The 16,028-nt window shown below is 35.4% G+C and overlaps 1 protein-coding gene across 1 annotated transcript in view; it reads left to right on the top strand.

Moving 5' to 3' along the window:
* Window positions 1-516: 516 nt before the first annotated feature.
* LOC129231738 (TBC1 domain family member 5-like) overlaps window positions 517-16,028 on the top strand; it is a 112,465-nt gene continuing 96,953 nt past the window's right edge. Inside the window, exons 1-2 of the mRNA XM_054866100.1 lie at window positions 517-715; window positions 14,224-14,313. Of these exons, the coding sequence (XP_054722075.1) occupies window positions 14,285-14,313 (29 nt within the window). The 5' untranslated portion in view covers window positions 517-715; window positions 14,224-14,284. The remainder of the gene's footprint in view (window positions 716-14,223; window positions 14,314-16,028) is intronic.

Consider the following 16,028-nt stretch of genomic DNA (forward strand, 5'->3'; position numbering starts at 1 on the left):
GTACCCCCCAAGATGGTGGTTTCCTACGCGCATAACCTCACACACCTTCAACCGCGACCCAACAAAAAAAAAAAAAATCCGTTATTTTCTTCTTGAGTTCTTCTTCTTCTTCTAAGAGTGCGTTCGACGAGCACGACCGAGAGCGACCGGTTAGTTAATCACGTGACAGCTAATGATCACGTGCTCCAATCAACTGCTTAGAATGGTAACCGCTGCGGTAAACGGTTGATCATAGAACGCCGCGGTTAGTACTGGTTACTTACCGGTAGACCGATGAGGTTCGTTGAACGTAGTTGAACGCAACCTAAGTTTGTTTCGATACTGTTCGGATAAACCACCAACGTCACAGCAACGTCGCGTCGGCTTTTGCAGAGCAGCAGATCCTCATAGGCTATGGTATGCCTGTGCTCTCCATGAAGTCACGTGACGCAAATTTCAGAGGTTGCTTTAAATTGGCAAAATTTGGCAATATCTCTACTAAGAATATGTAAACAAAGTGCCGGATAGTCGATTTTATTCAGTTTTGTTGACGAATTTAAGTGCTTCTGTGTATTAATACCACAATATTCAAGCATGTTAGTGGATTTTTATGAATCAAAGCAAAATTTTCTTTGCCTTATTCTTTAGTTAATTTATTTCATGATTTAATACTGAACTGCCTACATTTAGTTTCTACTTTCCTAGTGACAGTGAAAAATTTGGTAAAACGAAACAGGTATGAAATGTAATTTTACTGTTTTTTGGAACTGCATAGAGAATTATTGCACAGTTTAACCAATGCGTAATTTTGTCATTAGAAGAATTGTGTTTCCTGTAATTTTGAATAATGTCCTTATATCATAGTTGTATTAATAATGTTTGCACATTTAAAACCTTGATTATTATTATTGAAGATTTTTCACCAAGCTAATGTGAAGTTGTGCCATTTCGAGTTTAAAAACGAATATAATATTGTCGCTTTAATGAGTTTGGTATTACCAAATTAATAGCCAGTTGTAACAGTGGCATTGATAAGGGGTTGTCCGCAGTCCCTTTGCTTATGCCATGCCCCCCTAACTTGAATCTTTCGTGAGGAAATCTTCCGGTGTCAGTTTTATGTTTTAAATAAGAATGCTATTATACTTCCTTTCAGGCCCGCAGCTAGGCATCTGAGCGCCAGCGCGCAAAACTGAATATGCCGCCCCCTTTGCATAGACGGCTGGTGTCCCCAAAACGTATGTGTATAGGGGGACAGGCACGTAGCTAGAACTTTGTTAGGGGGGGGGGGTCCAAGGTTGCACGAACTTCAAAGGAGGAGGCATGCTAAAGCAGAATTAGTAGCTGATAATTACACAAGACTAAGATAAATCCAATTAAAACTGATCATTAAAATATGATAATTAACTAAAATTAATTAAATAATTGAAATTAATAGAGTCATTAGTTAAAATTAGTTAACAAAAAGTTTATGTTAAGTGGTAAATTAATTATTGTCAGTTTGTAAATTAACATTAAACTGAAAGTTATCACATACAAAGTTTCCAAATATGGGTAAACCTCTGTCCTCCTGAAAATAAGTGATATATTTTCTATTAATCAAAAGGGCACAATAAAAGAAAAACGGAAAACGAAAACTGTTCTAGAAATTACTTGGAAAATGCATGCGATAATTTAATAAAATATTAAAGCTTTGTAATATATTTCAACAAAATATGTACATTTGTACTTATGCCATTTTATTTGAAAACTAGAAAGTCACCCGTCAAGGCATGACAGGTAAAAATTGCTTCAACTCTTCTTCATTTGAAAGAAGCAATTGCCTGTTTGGTGATATTTTGATAGTTGAAATTTTAACTCTAACACCAGTGGATTAACCCTAAACTCCAGTAGATAGCGTTCATTGTTTTCGTTTCTTCATTCCTCTGATATGACAGTCTTACCAGTAAAACTGTTCAAGTTACCGGATCGAGTTCAGCCTTGTCACAATAAAGCCTTTCTTTGCATGTTAAACATTACCAAAACATATTATCGAATTACATATCATGTCGTGGTGCGAATTCATTATTGAAACACACGGGGTTACTCGATCATCGGCATTATTTATATGAGGATAAATAAATCTATATCTATGGAGTCGAATATACAACTATATGAATGTTACATAACGTACCCTGTCCGATTTGAACAACATTTCAGGCAAAATCCCACAACTCTCTCAACGAAAATATTAAGAAGGTTTCATTTAAAAAGCTTGAATTAGTTTTTATTTATTTACATTTATAATATTCTTTTGATAACACGAAATAGAATGATATTTCCAATCTTATCCGTTTTCTAATTATCATTCCTAATCATCAATTAAAAGCTTGAACAAACTATTAACTCTTTGAGGCACGAAGGCTTCCTTTGTTCCAACCATTTTTTATATATATATTTTTTCTTTCTTCAGCCAACTGACACAGTGATTTCAGTTAGCTGAAAAAAAAGAGAAGCAAGAAATAAATGGTATTCTCAAGTGAAGTCGCTATTCCTCAAAGGGTAAAAGCTGTTCGAAAAAGTTTTAAATATCGGAAAAGGCGTATTGCCGTTTTTATCATTATTTTTTTCTTTCTAACGGGGCTGTGTTAGAGGCTTTAGCCTTTTGCGGAACAAGTGCGAACCAACGATATGGCATCCAGTCATTCATATGCCACCATTAAGAAGTGGATGTGAATGTCACAGGAAAATTTGATGCCCAGTTTCCACCAGATAGAGACACCTGAGCTCTCTTCGATGCAAAACTGCAAAAGGAATTTAATTTTGTCAAGAGTATTCACAGTCAAACGACCTAAGGGATCTTTTACATGCCAATTAATGGAATGTATACCTAATGAATTAAATTAAGCATCTGTGTAATTTTATTTTAACAACATGTTGTTAATTTTAACAACAATACATATCATATTTTACGACGCAGGTAATGATTTTTTTTTCTTCAATACGATGTTAGCAAAACACTCTATTGCAAGAAATAGTAAATATCTTTAGCTTGAAGAAAATAAGTGTTTAAAAAAAAAGGCAATATATAAAAGAAAAGCTCGAAAACATTTACCTCGTATTAACCTTTTTTGTTTCTTTGCTTGTAACGCAGTAAATAGCGGTAATTTTCACCTAGTAATTTATAGTTAAATGCACATGCCTGTTTTTTGTTACATTTAATGCTACCTTCACAATTTAGTAAAGATGGATGCATAGATGCTAATTCAATAACTCCTTAGTACAAATCCAGTGAATAACAATCAGAAATATATTCCAATGATGCAAATACAAATATGTTTTATGGAACAATATCGAATAAGATTTTTTTTCGTCAATTAAAAACTGTTGGATATAATTTGAGGTTAATGGCCTACAGCTAAGCTGAAAATTAGGCAACTCATTTCCAACTAAAAATTTGAGGTAGTGGTCTGCCCGAAGAAAATAAAACATGAATCATTCTTTACACTGAAAAACATTTATTTAACATATATTAAGAAAATGATTACAACACAATGATTTAGTTCTCCGAGGAAAAATTAAAAAAAGAGATCTTACAATAAGTCCATGCAGGTATCAAAAGTCCTGTCGATGTTCCATAGTGACACCTCACCGGTAGATGGACGGCATAGCAATTTCCACCAGGATTGCAGGCTGGTCAGTTCATACCACGTGAGCAAAGTTCACCACATCAGGAAAAAAAACATATCGAAGATGGACACGATCCTCTTTCCCCGGAGAACAAACGACCCACATCAGGGAAAATTATAACTTTTCACTTTGATAGACGTCATCACAGCACGCGCTTTCCAAACTGAAGACATCAGCAGTGCATTATTCAGGAAAGATCAGACCTCACCTGAGAGGCCAGTAGCGAAAAATTTATGATGACATTGACAAACACATTCACAAAACACCAACAACACAAGCCGAGGGGACGAGTAAAAGAAAAGTAGCAATCGAGCTACGGCAGGTCAGAGTATTTGTAGCCAGATCCGACCTTGCACGTAACAATGTGACGTTACATTATTTGCATATTGCCAGAACAACACAATCCGGAGAAAACACAGCTTGCAGGTTGCACAATTCTTATTTAATTTGGCATTCAGCACTTAACACCTCAACATGGTTTATTCATGTGATCGACATGTGCTCTGTCGGAAGTTTACCGACGTCTGCCGAATGACGGCAACCAATCATAGCGTGCCACATGTTTTTCCGAACACTTCCGATTCAAACTCGGACATTTGAGTGTCGGTAGCAGGTGGATGGGATTTCCCGCGCAAGGTTTTTCTCCCGGAATGGCAAAAGGTAAGTCAAAAAATTTTTTTTTAAAAACAATATTGGTGAAATCCTTCAAGAAACAAAAATAAAGGCATTTAGCCCAACAAAAACTAACTTTTTCTTTTGGGATCATAGAATCACAATTCAGTAAGATTTAAAAGTAATAATTTCTAATAAATTATTACATGCGTTAATATGGCCGAACTTGTAATTTCATAAACTAATCACAGTAAAATATTCAAGTAATTTTCAATTTAATTTTTCTATAAAATTTTGATACCGTAAAAAGTTTGTTACATCAACTTCAAGTTTTATTTATTCATTTATTTTATTTATTTTACCTTCAAACAAGAATTTTTTTTCGGGGGGGGGGGGCAGTTAATATGTTCCATGATCATGCTTAAATATTGGGGGGAAAACATCAGTAAAAAATCTACGTAATTTGTTGCTCAGAAAGGAGAGAGATGTTAAAAGTAATCTAAAAGTTCAAATAAAATTTTTATCAAAATATAAAATGAATCTGAAATGAACCATGCCAAAAATATAGAGTTAAAATGGGGAAAAAAAAAAAAAAAATCAATAATTATTTTTCTCATCCTCAAACACACGAAATGTGTTGAATTTCTTTTTTCGCTGCTGGCTTAGAATCTAAAATTAGTTTTTAAATGGAAAAACACATTAACACGTAAAATTGCTGGTATTATCAAGAAAACTTTAAAAGGGAGCACTGCGACTTACCTAGTTTGGGTAAACTTAATTTTCTTTTGCATACAATTTTGTTCAAGATATGTTTCCTATAAGTATGATGTAGATAAAAACTGCGTGTTAAAACAGAAAAGAATCGGAATTCAATTACTGATTCACCAGGAACGCAACTCACTCTGGCTGTCTTTCGTACAACATGCGTCTACGAAATCCACGAAAATCCAAAAAGAAAAGAGAAAGAAATAAAGAAAACCACGCCAATGAGACTGTGGGATACGGCGGAAGTGGCAATAAATGCTTGTTTTTACTTTGCCAATGGCAATTTGTTGGACCAAAGAGAGGAGCTGAATTTCAAGGTCACAGTGTTGGGCTAAATGCCTTTATTTTTGTTTCTTGAAGGATTTCACCAATATTGTTTAAAAAAAAAAAAAAAAAAATTTGTGACTTACCTTTTGCCATTCCGGGGAAAAACCTTGCGCGGGAAATCCCATCCACCTGCCACCGACACTCAAACGTCCGAGTTTGAGTCGGAAGTGTTCGGAAAAACATGTGGCACGCTATGATTGGTTGCCGTCATTCGGCAGACGTCGGTAAACTTCCGACAGAGCACATGTCGATCACATGAGGAAACCATGTTGAGGTGTTAAATGCTGAATGCCAAATTAAATAAGAATTGTGCAACCTGCAAGCTGTGTTTTCTCCGAGTTGTGTTGTTCTTGCAATATGCAAATAATGTAACGTCACATTGTTACGTGCAAGGTCGGATCTGGCTATAAATACTCTGACCTGCCGTAGCTCGATCGCTACTTTTCTTTTACTCGTCTCCTCGTCTTGTGTTGTTGGTGTTTGTAAATGTGTTTGTCAATGTCATCATAAGTTTTTTGCTACTGGCCTCTCAGGTGAGGTCTGATCTTTTCTGAATGATTCACCGCTGATGTCTTCAGTTTGGAAAGCGCGTGCTGCTATGACGTCTATAAAAGTGAAAAGTTATAATTGAATCTATGTGGGACGTGTGGTCTCCGAGGAGAAGGATCGTGTCCATCTTCGATATTTTTCCCTGATGTGGGTCGTTTGGTCTCCGAGGAAAGAGGATCGTGTCCATCATCGATATTTTTTCCTGATGTGGTGAACTTTGCTCACAAGGTATGAACTGACCAGCCTGCAACTCTGGTGGAAATTGCTATGCCGTCCATCTACCTGTGAGGTGTCACTATGGAACATCGACAGGACTTTTGATACCTGCATGGACTTATTGTAAGATCTCTTTTTTAATTTTTCTTCGGAGAACCAAATCATTGTATTGTAATCATTTTCTTAATATATGTTAAATAAATGTTTTTCAGTGTAAAGAATGATTCATGTTTTATTTTCTTCGGGCAGACCACTCCCTCAAATTTTTAGTTGGAAATGAGTTGCCTAATTTTCAGCTTAGCTGTAGGCCATTAACCTCAAATTATATCCAACAAGTGGTAGCAGAGTCGTGTGGTTGACCTGCCCGGAGAAAATTGAATCATTTTTTATTATGGAGAAAGATTATAGAAATGTTGAGAAGTTGGGCTCCCATAATTGGGCTACCTGGTCCAAAGATATAAAAATGGTGCTCATAGAAAGGGATTTATGGGAGATTACCCAAAAGAAACCAGAAATGGAGTTAACTAGTGCTGACAGAAAAAGATGTGGCCAAGCTTTAGCCATCATCTATTTAAACTTAGAAAAGGATATAAAAAGGTTAATTGATAATTTGGAAGATCCTAGTGAAGCTTGGAAAGCCCTTAAGGCAAATTTTGAACTCCCATCTTTGGCCAGAGTAGCCGCACTATGGGAATCCTACTTCTCTTGCAAAATGCAAGAAGGTGAAACGGTGGGATTATTCGCTGCAAGGTTGGGGGGAATTTTTAACCAATTAGTCGAAAATGGATATATTATGGAAGAAAAACTCAGAACTTTTCAATTGATACGGCATTTACCTCCAAATTTCAGCAGTATTGTTCAAGCCATCTACAGATGGGAAGAAGGGAGATTTACCTTCTCAAAAGTAAAAGACGAACTACTGGCTGAGGAAGGCAGGATTAGGTATTTGGCCGAAGAGCCTAATGTAGAAAATTCGGCAATGTTTTCAAAACCCGGAAACTCCGGAATGGCAAATGGTAGGAGTAAATTTCTTGCTAAAAATAAAGTTTGTTACATTTGTAAAAAGAAAGGGCATATTGCGTCGAGGTGTTGGAGCCGTAACAAAGTAAAACAGGATAAGAATTTTAAATTCAAAACCAAAGAAGACCCTCAGGCAGGAATGTTTTGTTCAGTAAATGAAAACGAAATTTCTGCAAACACTACCTACCCAAAATGTGAGGATACATGGCTATTGGATAGCGGCAGTACATCTCATTTTTGTCGAGATAAGTCGTTGTTTGCCGAGCTAGAGCCTGTACAAAACACACAAATGGAGGTAGCTGTAGGAAACGTGAAGAGCCAAGTAGAGGGCATTGGGAAAGTGATTTTTAAAATTGAATCAGATGGAAGATTAGTTACCATCACCCTCAATAATGTTTTCTATGCCCCAACACTGCGACGCAACCTAATTTCTGGTTCTTGCATAGACAGACAGGGCTATAAGCTCAAATGGTTGCCCGGAAAGATCTGTGTTTTTAATCAAGAAAATGTTAAATTATTTACAGCAAATTTAATAAATAAACTTTATCATGTTAAACCAAATTTTTATATTGATTGTGAAAATGTTAATTATACAAAAGTTTTTAAGACCAAGGACCCGTCTGAAGGGGCCAATATGGTCAGTGTTGATATGGAAAAATGGCATAGGAGATTTTGCCATATAAATATGGAAAGTATCACCAAAACGAGTAAACTTGGTGCAGTCCAGGGACTAGAGATTAAGAAGGGGCAAAAACCCAATTGTGACCCTTGTCAATTGGGAAAAATGAGGAAGTGCTCGTTTAAATCTATGCCAGAAAGACGTACTAGCTCTGCACTTCAATTGCTCCACATGGACCTGATGGGACCCCTTCAGACCGAGTCCTTGGGGGGAAAGAAATATATTTTTATAATTATAGATGATTTCTCAAGAAAGTCATATGTTTTCTTTTTAAGAGCAAAAAGTGAGGCATTTAATGTTTTTGTAAATTTTCAAAAAAGGACTGAAAGATTCCTGAACTCAAAAATTTTGGCTATCCGTTCCGATAATGGAACAGAATTTGTTAACAAAGATTTTGAGAACTATCTCACCAATCAGGGAATAAAGATAGAGCGGACCAACTCCTACACCCCGCAAATGAACGGGGTAGTAGAAAGATACAATTTAACCATAATGAATGGTGTGAGGTCTATGCTCAATGATTCTGGATTGGGGGATGAGTTTTGGGCTGAAGCCGCTCTTTGTTTTAATTATGTAAGGAATCGGACGGTAATAGGAAATATGGACAAGACCCCTTTTGAGCTGTTTTCTGGGCGTAAACCTTCAGTGAGGCACCTACGTATTTTTGGGTGTACTGCCTATGTAGGTCAGCCTAAGTCTAAACTAAAAAAAGTTAGATATGAGGGCTACCAAGGGGATTATGGTCGGATACGCCTTACGTACCAAAGGGTACAGAATCTGGGATCCTGAAACCAGAACAGTCACAGAAACTATTAATGTAAAGTTCAATGAAAATGAAAAATGGGGGGAATTAAAAGTCCAGAATAAAAATGAGAGAAAATTTAACTTTATCAGGCCTATAAGTGAAGTTCAACTTGAACAGGAAATCCAGGAGAGCGTTGAGCAAACTCCCTGTGAAAAAATTAAATGGGTTAGAGAAGCCAAAAAGAGAAAGACCGGGGATAGGACTGATATTTATTATACAATTGCCGGTAAAAATAAAGTAAGATTAAATTCACTAAAACAGGTTTTAAAATATTGTAGTGAAAATAAAATAGAGTATAAACCAAAACTTTTTGACTTTTCATCTAAAAATCCAACAGTAGGGGAAATCTGTGACAACAGTGAAAGTTCGGGAGAAAGTGAAGAAGCAAGTTTAGTAGAAATTTCTATACCGAATTCGTATAGGCAATGTATCGCTACCCCCGAGGTGGACAACTGGAAACTGGCCATGAAGTCTGAATTAGATGTCATTAACCAAAGAGAGGTGTGGGACCTTGTACCCCCACCAGAGGGGAAACCAATTTTGGGAAACAGGTGGGTCTACGACCTCAAGGTAAATGACAGGGGTGAAATTGTAAGATACAAGGCCAGATTAGTTGTAAGGGGGGACCGTCAGTCAATTGAGTCATATTCTGAAGTTTTCAGTCCAGTAATTGAGTTTTCACTTGTGAGAGTTTTCTTTTCTATTTTTATATGTCTTTTAAAATGGTGTCACTCACAAATTGATGTAAAAAATGCTTATCTGTATGCTGATTTAGAGGAACAAATCTACATGAGACAACCAGAGGGTTTTGTCAGTAAAAGCCACCCTAATTTTGTCTGTAAATTGAAGAAGTCTCTCTATGGACTACACCAGTCCGGAAGAAACTGGTTCTTAGAAATAGACAGTGTTCTTCGTGGTTTTGGTTTTCAAAAATTAAAAGGATGTAATTGTGTATACCATAGAGACAAAAATACTTTTCTTCTTATTTATGTAGATGATATAATAATTCTAGCAAAAAATGAAAATTTAATTAAAAAGGTAATTAATGAAATTAAAAGTATGTATGATATTAAAGAAATGGGGAAAACCAGAAAGCTCCTGGGGATTGAATTTGTGGAAGATAAAAATAATCTTTTTATTCACCAAAGCTCTTACATTTCGAAGGTCTTGGGGTCATTCTCCGATTACTATGTGCCAAATTCAACCCTCCCAATCTCAAAGGGTACAGTTTTGTCGAAGGACGACTGCCCGAAAACTGAGGAAGAAAAAAGGGAAGCAGAAAAGCTCCCATACAGAAATTTGTTGGGTTGTATGGCATACATAGCGGGAAAGACCCGACCTGACATTTCGTATGCGGTGAATATTTTTTCCCAATTTCAAGCAAATCCCGGAAGAAAGCATTGGGATTTTCTATTAAGATTGCTAGGATATTTAAAGTATACAATATCATACAAACTAAATTTAAGCTCAATCAGTAGTGTAGATCTACGGGGATTTTCCGACTCCGATTACGCCGCTAATCGGGAGGATAGAGTCTCAATGGGAGGATCAATTTTGTGTATTGATCGGGTCCCAATTAATTGGAGGACATTTAAACATAAATGTGTTGCGTTATCCACAATGGAAGCAGAATATATTTCACTTGGTGAAACTGCAAAAGAAATGGTCTGGCTGAAGAGGATAATTACAGAAATAAGTGAATTAAATATTGAAAACCTCCAGCTTAGGGATACAGTTATTTATTGTGATAAAACTGCAACAATTGATTTTTCTAAGTCTCCCATTGAGAATTCCCGTACAAAACACATTGATGTAAGGTACCATTTTTTAAGAAATTTAATTGAGCAAAAGATTTTTTTGATTAAATATGTGAGGACAAATGTAAACATCGCGGACATTTTCACTAAACCCCTATCTAAGAATTGTTTAAATAAACTTTGTAAAATTATATTTAATTGGGATTAAATGAGGGGGGCGTATCAAATTTTTGAACTATTTTTCAAATGTATCTTTTGTAAATATAATATGAATGTAGTTAAATGTTTTTAATGTATATAATGTGGTTTTTGATGAAATTCCTTCAAGAGGGGGGAACTTGTTGGGCTAAATGCCTTTATTTTTGTTTCTTGAAGGATTTCACCAATATTGTTTAAAAAAAAAAAAAAAATATTTTGTGACTTACCTTTTGCCATTCCGGGGAAAAACCTTGCGCGGGAAATCCCATCCACCTGCCACCGACACTCAAATGTCCGAGTTTGAGTCGGAAGTGTTCGGAAAAACATGTGGCACGCTATGATTGGTTGCCGTCATTCGGCAGACGTCGGTAAACTTCCGACAGAGCACATGTCGATCACATGAGGAAACCATGTTGAGGTGTTAAGTGCTGAATGCCAAATTAAATAAGAATTGTGCAACCTGCAAGCTGTGTTTTCTCCGAGTTGTGTTGTTCTTGCAATATGCAAATAATGTAACGTCACATTGTTACGTGCAAGGTCGGATCTGGCTATAAATACTCTGACCTGCCGTAGCTCGATCGCTACTTTTCTTTTACTCGTCTCCTCGTCTTGTGTTGTTGGTGTTTGTAAATGTGTTTGTCAATGTCATCATAAGTTTTTTGCTACTGGCCTCTTAGGTGAGGTCTGATCTTTTCTGAATGATTCACCGCTGATGTCTTCAGTTTGGAAAGCGCGTGCTGCTATGACGTCTATAAAAGTGAAAAGTTATAATTGAATCTATGTGGGACGTGTGGTCTCCGAGGAGAAGGATCGTGTCCATCTTCGATATTTTTCCCTGATGTGGGTCGTTTGGTCTCCGAGGAAAGAGGATCGTGTCCATCTTCGATATTTTTTCCTGATGTGGTGAACTTTGCTCACAAGGTATGAACTGACCAGCCTGCAATTCTGGTGGAAATTGCTATGCCGTCCATCTACCTGTGAGGTGTCACTATGGAACATCGACAGGACTTTTGATACCTGCATGGACTTATTGTAAGATCTCTTTTTTAATTTTTCTTCGGAGAACCAAATCATTGTATTGTAATCATTTTCTTAATATATGTTAAATAAATGTTTTTCAGTGTAAAGAATGATTCATGTTTTATTTTCTTCGGGCAGACCACTCCCTCAAATTTTTAGTTGGAAATGAGTTGCCTAATTTTCAGCTTAGCTGTAGGCCATTAACCTCAAATTATATCCAACACACAGGACCCAGCTGGTTTGAAATTGGAAAGAACTTTTCCCCGTTTCGGACGGAGTAGGTGACACAGCAAAAAGCAGACGAAAATTGGGAACCTGCAGTTGTTGCACGAGGTTCTCGTGTTCTGAATTGACTCAAGCGCTGAGAAAATTGCCGATTACTGGGAATATTTAAATATTTAAGGGGAGAGAATGATGCGTTTTATAAAATCATTATCTTTCGGAAAAATTTTGTTGATGAGAGATGCAACAACTGAGAAAAAAGGAGAGGGATCTTTCGGGAAGGGGGGGGGGGTCCGGACCCCATGGACCCACCCCTTGGCTACGTGCTTGAGGGGGAGGAGGGGGGGGGGGTGATAAAGGAGATGCAGTGGTACCAGTGTTGTCCTATTTTGTTCACTTTTTCAGTAATCTGAAAGTTTTTAGTTAAAAAGTTCACGTTTGAAAATAATAAATAATCATATAGATTCTTTCTATTCAAGTAACTTTTTGATATAAAAATAGCATACCTAAATATGTATGTCAGGGGTCTGTCCAGGATTTTTCAGAGTCCGTTTTTTGTGAAAAATCAATTAATTCTGTAAAAAATCAAATAATTCTACAAAAAAAAACTTTTTTTTGTTAAAACGAAATTTTAGAATTTTGAGATGGCGCAAACTGCATCATTGACGCTTAAAGTTGAGTGTTTTCCCTCTTTTCTATAGAGGATATCTTTCTTGAGTGTTTTTCGAGTATTCTGGGGGGGAGGCGGCATCGCTCTCTGGGAGATTGGCACTCCTCAAGTATCAATATTTATTTACCGTTCTACATTATGTTAAATTTTATAGAAATGTTATATGTATAGTGTTTAAAATAATTATAACAAAGAAATTCAGGTAGGGGTTCAGCATTTAACTTTTTGACCCAAGACACTGTTAAAGAGCACATAATTTCGTTCAAAACTTATAAACTCCGTGATTTTTACAAAAAAAGAAAAAACATATTTTATTTATTTACCTCTTAACAAAGCATACTAAACATCGAAAATACGAAAAATCAGAGCCCCATACCGGATGCAAAGAGATTGCAATCCTCAAAGTCAATCATCAAAAGTATAAAAAGGCTTGTAAAATAAATATTTTTCATAAAATTACTTCAGAATTGCATTTTAGAGTCCTGTGTTAAACATATCATTAATATCTGGACACAGTTGAAGCAAAATAAATAAATGAATAAAATAAAAAATAAACCATCGATTCAGCATTTTAATTTGCGACTCATAAAAGAAAATGAAATTCCGCTTTAAGAACTTGAAATAAGCGTTGTTACAAAAATAAAGAGACTTTTCATTTATTTGCATCCTAATAAGTGAAGTTAGCTCCTAAAATATCTCATATATAAAAAGATAGCATTTTTCAAAATGCAGGCATCTAAAGAAAAAAAAAGGTAAATAAAATAGTTTATTAAAAGTTAATTATCCTTTTTAGCATCGAAAAATCAAACCCATATAACTTTCTCCCAAAATAACAGTTAAACATTGCACCGCCAGACACTAAGTGGCGACAACTTTGAAGTTGGTAACCCTATCTGAAATGATCACATTCCCCCCCACCCCTACTATCCTTTGCAGTTCTAAGTTCACTTCGATGTACATTATTGTTTATTAAATCATGTGTGGGGAGAAAACTGTACCGTGACTATGCCTATTCAGAGAAGGTTGACACTTTTTCAGACAACACCACTGCATAAAACAAACAAGCAAAATTATAAACCAAACTGACTTTCAGCTGTTAATTTCTTTTAAAGAAATCAACAACAAGCATTATATTTATTTGGCCGCAGTAAGTAGTTATCGCTTGCAGGAGCATCACAAGAGCTTTTCTGCTGCACAGTTCAATTTATCTACTTTCATGATTTGTTTACTGTTATCCATTAGTTATTGTTATCAAAATCATTGTGTCTCTAAGTAATCACATTAAGTGAAGACTACAGTGTATATGTACATGATAATAATTTTTGTCAGGCCCAGCTTTTAGTATGTTATCTCTTGCAATTTTTGTTTAGGAATAATCATTTGAAAAATGTAACCTATGCTGCCATTTCCTAACAAGAATGAAATTTGAATGTTTTCAATAGAAATGCTCTTTGAACTAAAGTGTAGTCGATTGAATACATGAAACATGCAATAAATGAAGAGAATACTTCTACTACTACATTTTCAAGCATTAGGAACTGAAGACATTGAAATTTACCACTTACGTAATTTTAAAACTAAATTAAGAAGATATTTACTTTTACTAGAATATTTTCTTTACCCCAAAAGATCCATTTCCTTTTCTAATTTTTGTAAGCTAAATATTTGAGCCTTTTGAAGTATAGTTGGTTGGCTTTTTGATTGTATGAATTTAATTGACCTGATTTCTTTTATGCAGATTGAAATGTGCGGAAAGTATGATAGTTAGCTGAGGCTGCATCTGTTGACGGTGTGGAATAATGAATGATACAAGCCATGATGCCTATCGGTAAGATATTGTCTGAACAAATTACTTGTTTTAGCATTAAATGTATAAATAGCAATTCAGTTATGATGTTAATCCTTGTTCATGTCATTGATATATTTATAAATGCATAAGTACTTAATTTTTCTAAAGTTAGAGAATATAATGGAATGTATGACATTTTACAGTCAAGATATTCTTATTACAATAGTCTCGAAAATCTAAGACAAACAGGGCTCAGGCCGCCTCAGATTACTGATACAAATTATACATTGAAATTGTACATGTTAGAGTAAATGTGATAAATCCGGTGATTCTGCATAAATCTCGGTGATTGTTCACAATCCCCACTTAAATTGGTAAATGTGATAAATAAGTACAAAATAGTACAGATATTACTGCATCAATGAAGTAAAAACTTAAAAAAAAAATCCTACTGAGATGATTTTCAAACAACCACAAAAAATTTATCCAGGTCAGAATGATGGAGACATGAGTACCTTAGTATGATGTGTGATTACCACGGGCACTAATGCACATTTTGCGTCTGTTTTCCATTCTTCCCTCTAAACTATCAAGGAGTGTTTGGGGGATATTTTCCCACTCCTCTTTCAAAGCGAATTTGAATTCTTGTACTGTTCTGGGAGAGTTTGTTTCATAAAATATCTAATGAAAAAAAGTAAAAGTGTTACAGTAAAACCTGTTAAGTTGGCCACCCTTGTAAGTTGAACACCTGTATATCTTGACCACCAATGTGTACCAATTTTAGCTGAGAGCCTTGTAGAAAATCCTTTGTAAGTTGACCACCTGTTTAAGTTGACCACTAAAGTACTGCAGAGCAGTTGGTCAACTTACACAGGTTTCACTGTACTTTTATTCATTTATTTATTTAATTTGGAATATTACTGTTTGTTTTAACAGCCATCTAGACGTTTTTCTAATTCTTAACTACACATTTTCAGAGAAGTTAAAAAAAAAAAAAAAACTCTTTTCTTTTTAATTAAGACTTATTCCGAAAAAAATGTCCGAATTTATTGCATTCCCCAATACGAGTTGGTGAATCTAGAGAGAGAGAATAAAGTAAACTTGATCACTTTTACTTGGTTTAATGGTGATTATGTTATATCACCATTAAACTATTATATTCAATAATTTGTTGTGCATTCCTCCCCCCCCCCCCGACCACTCCAAAAAAAATTGTTGTTTCTGCACACATGAAGTTCGTACAATCTTCAGAAATAAATTTAAATTTATGTCGTAAATTGAAAATTTACATTAAAATACAAGTATATTAATATAACAAGTAATATAATGAACACATTTTATACCATTCTGCATTAAAAAAAGATTCCGTTACTTTCTAAATTCACGAAAATTATTTGTTAAAGACTCATTTGTAAAGAAAAAATTTGTCTGTGATTGTGAGACACCTTCTCAGAAGTGGGCTCTAATTACACCCCCCCCCCCCCCGTTCCCTTAAATAATTTCTTTTCTTATGCAGTATTCTTTTGATACATTTTTGTTGTTTGTTGAGGCAAAAGGTAAAAATAAAAATACAAAGGAACTGAATTTCTTCTTTTTTTTCAATTTTTCATAAACCTGTATCGCATGCAAAATTCTGATAAATCCTCTAGTAAATCATTGCTTCCTACATCAGAAATGTAGAGCAAATATCAGTCAATAGTTTCTAGCATTTGTAAAACAGTGAACTCAAAATAATCTAAACCACCGTCATCCAT

The sequence above is a fragment of the Uloborus diversus genome, chromosome 10, assembly GCF_026930045.1.
Source record: "Uloborus diversus isolate 005 chromosome 10, Udiv.v.3.1, whole genome shotgun sequence".
NCBI lineage: Eukaryota > Metazoa > Arthropoda > Arachnida > Araneae > Uloboridae > Uloborus > Uloborus diversus.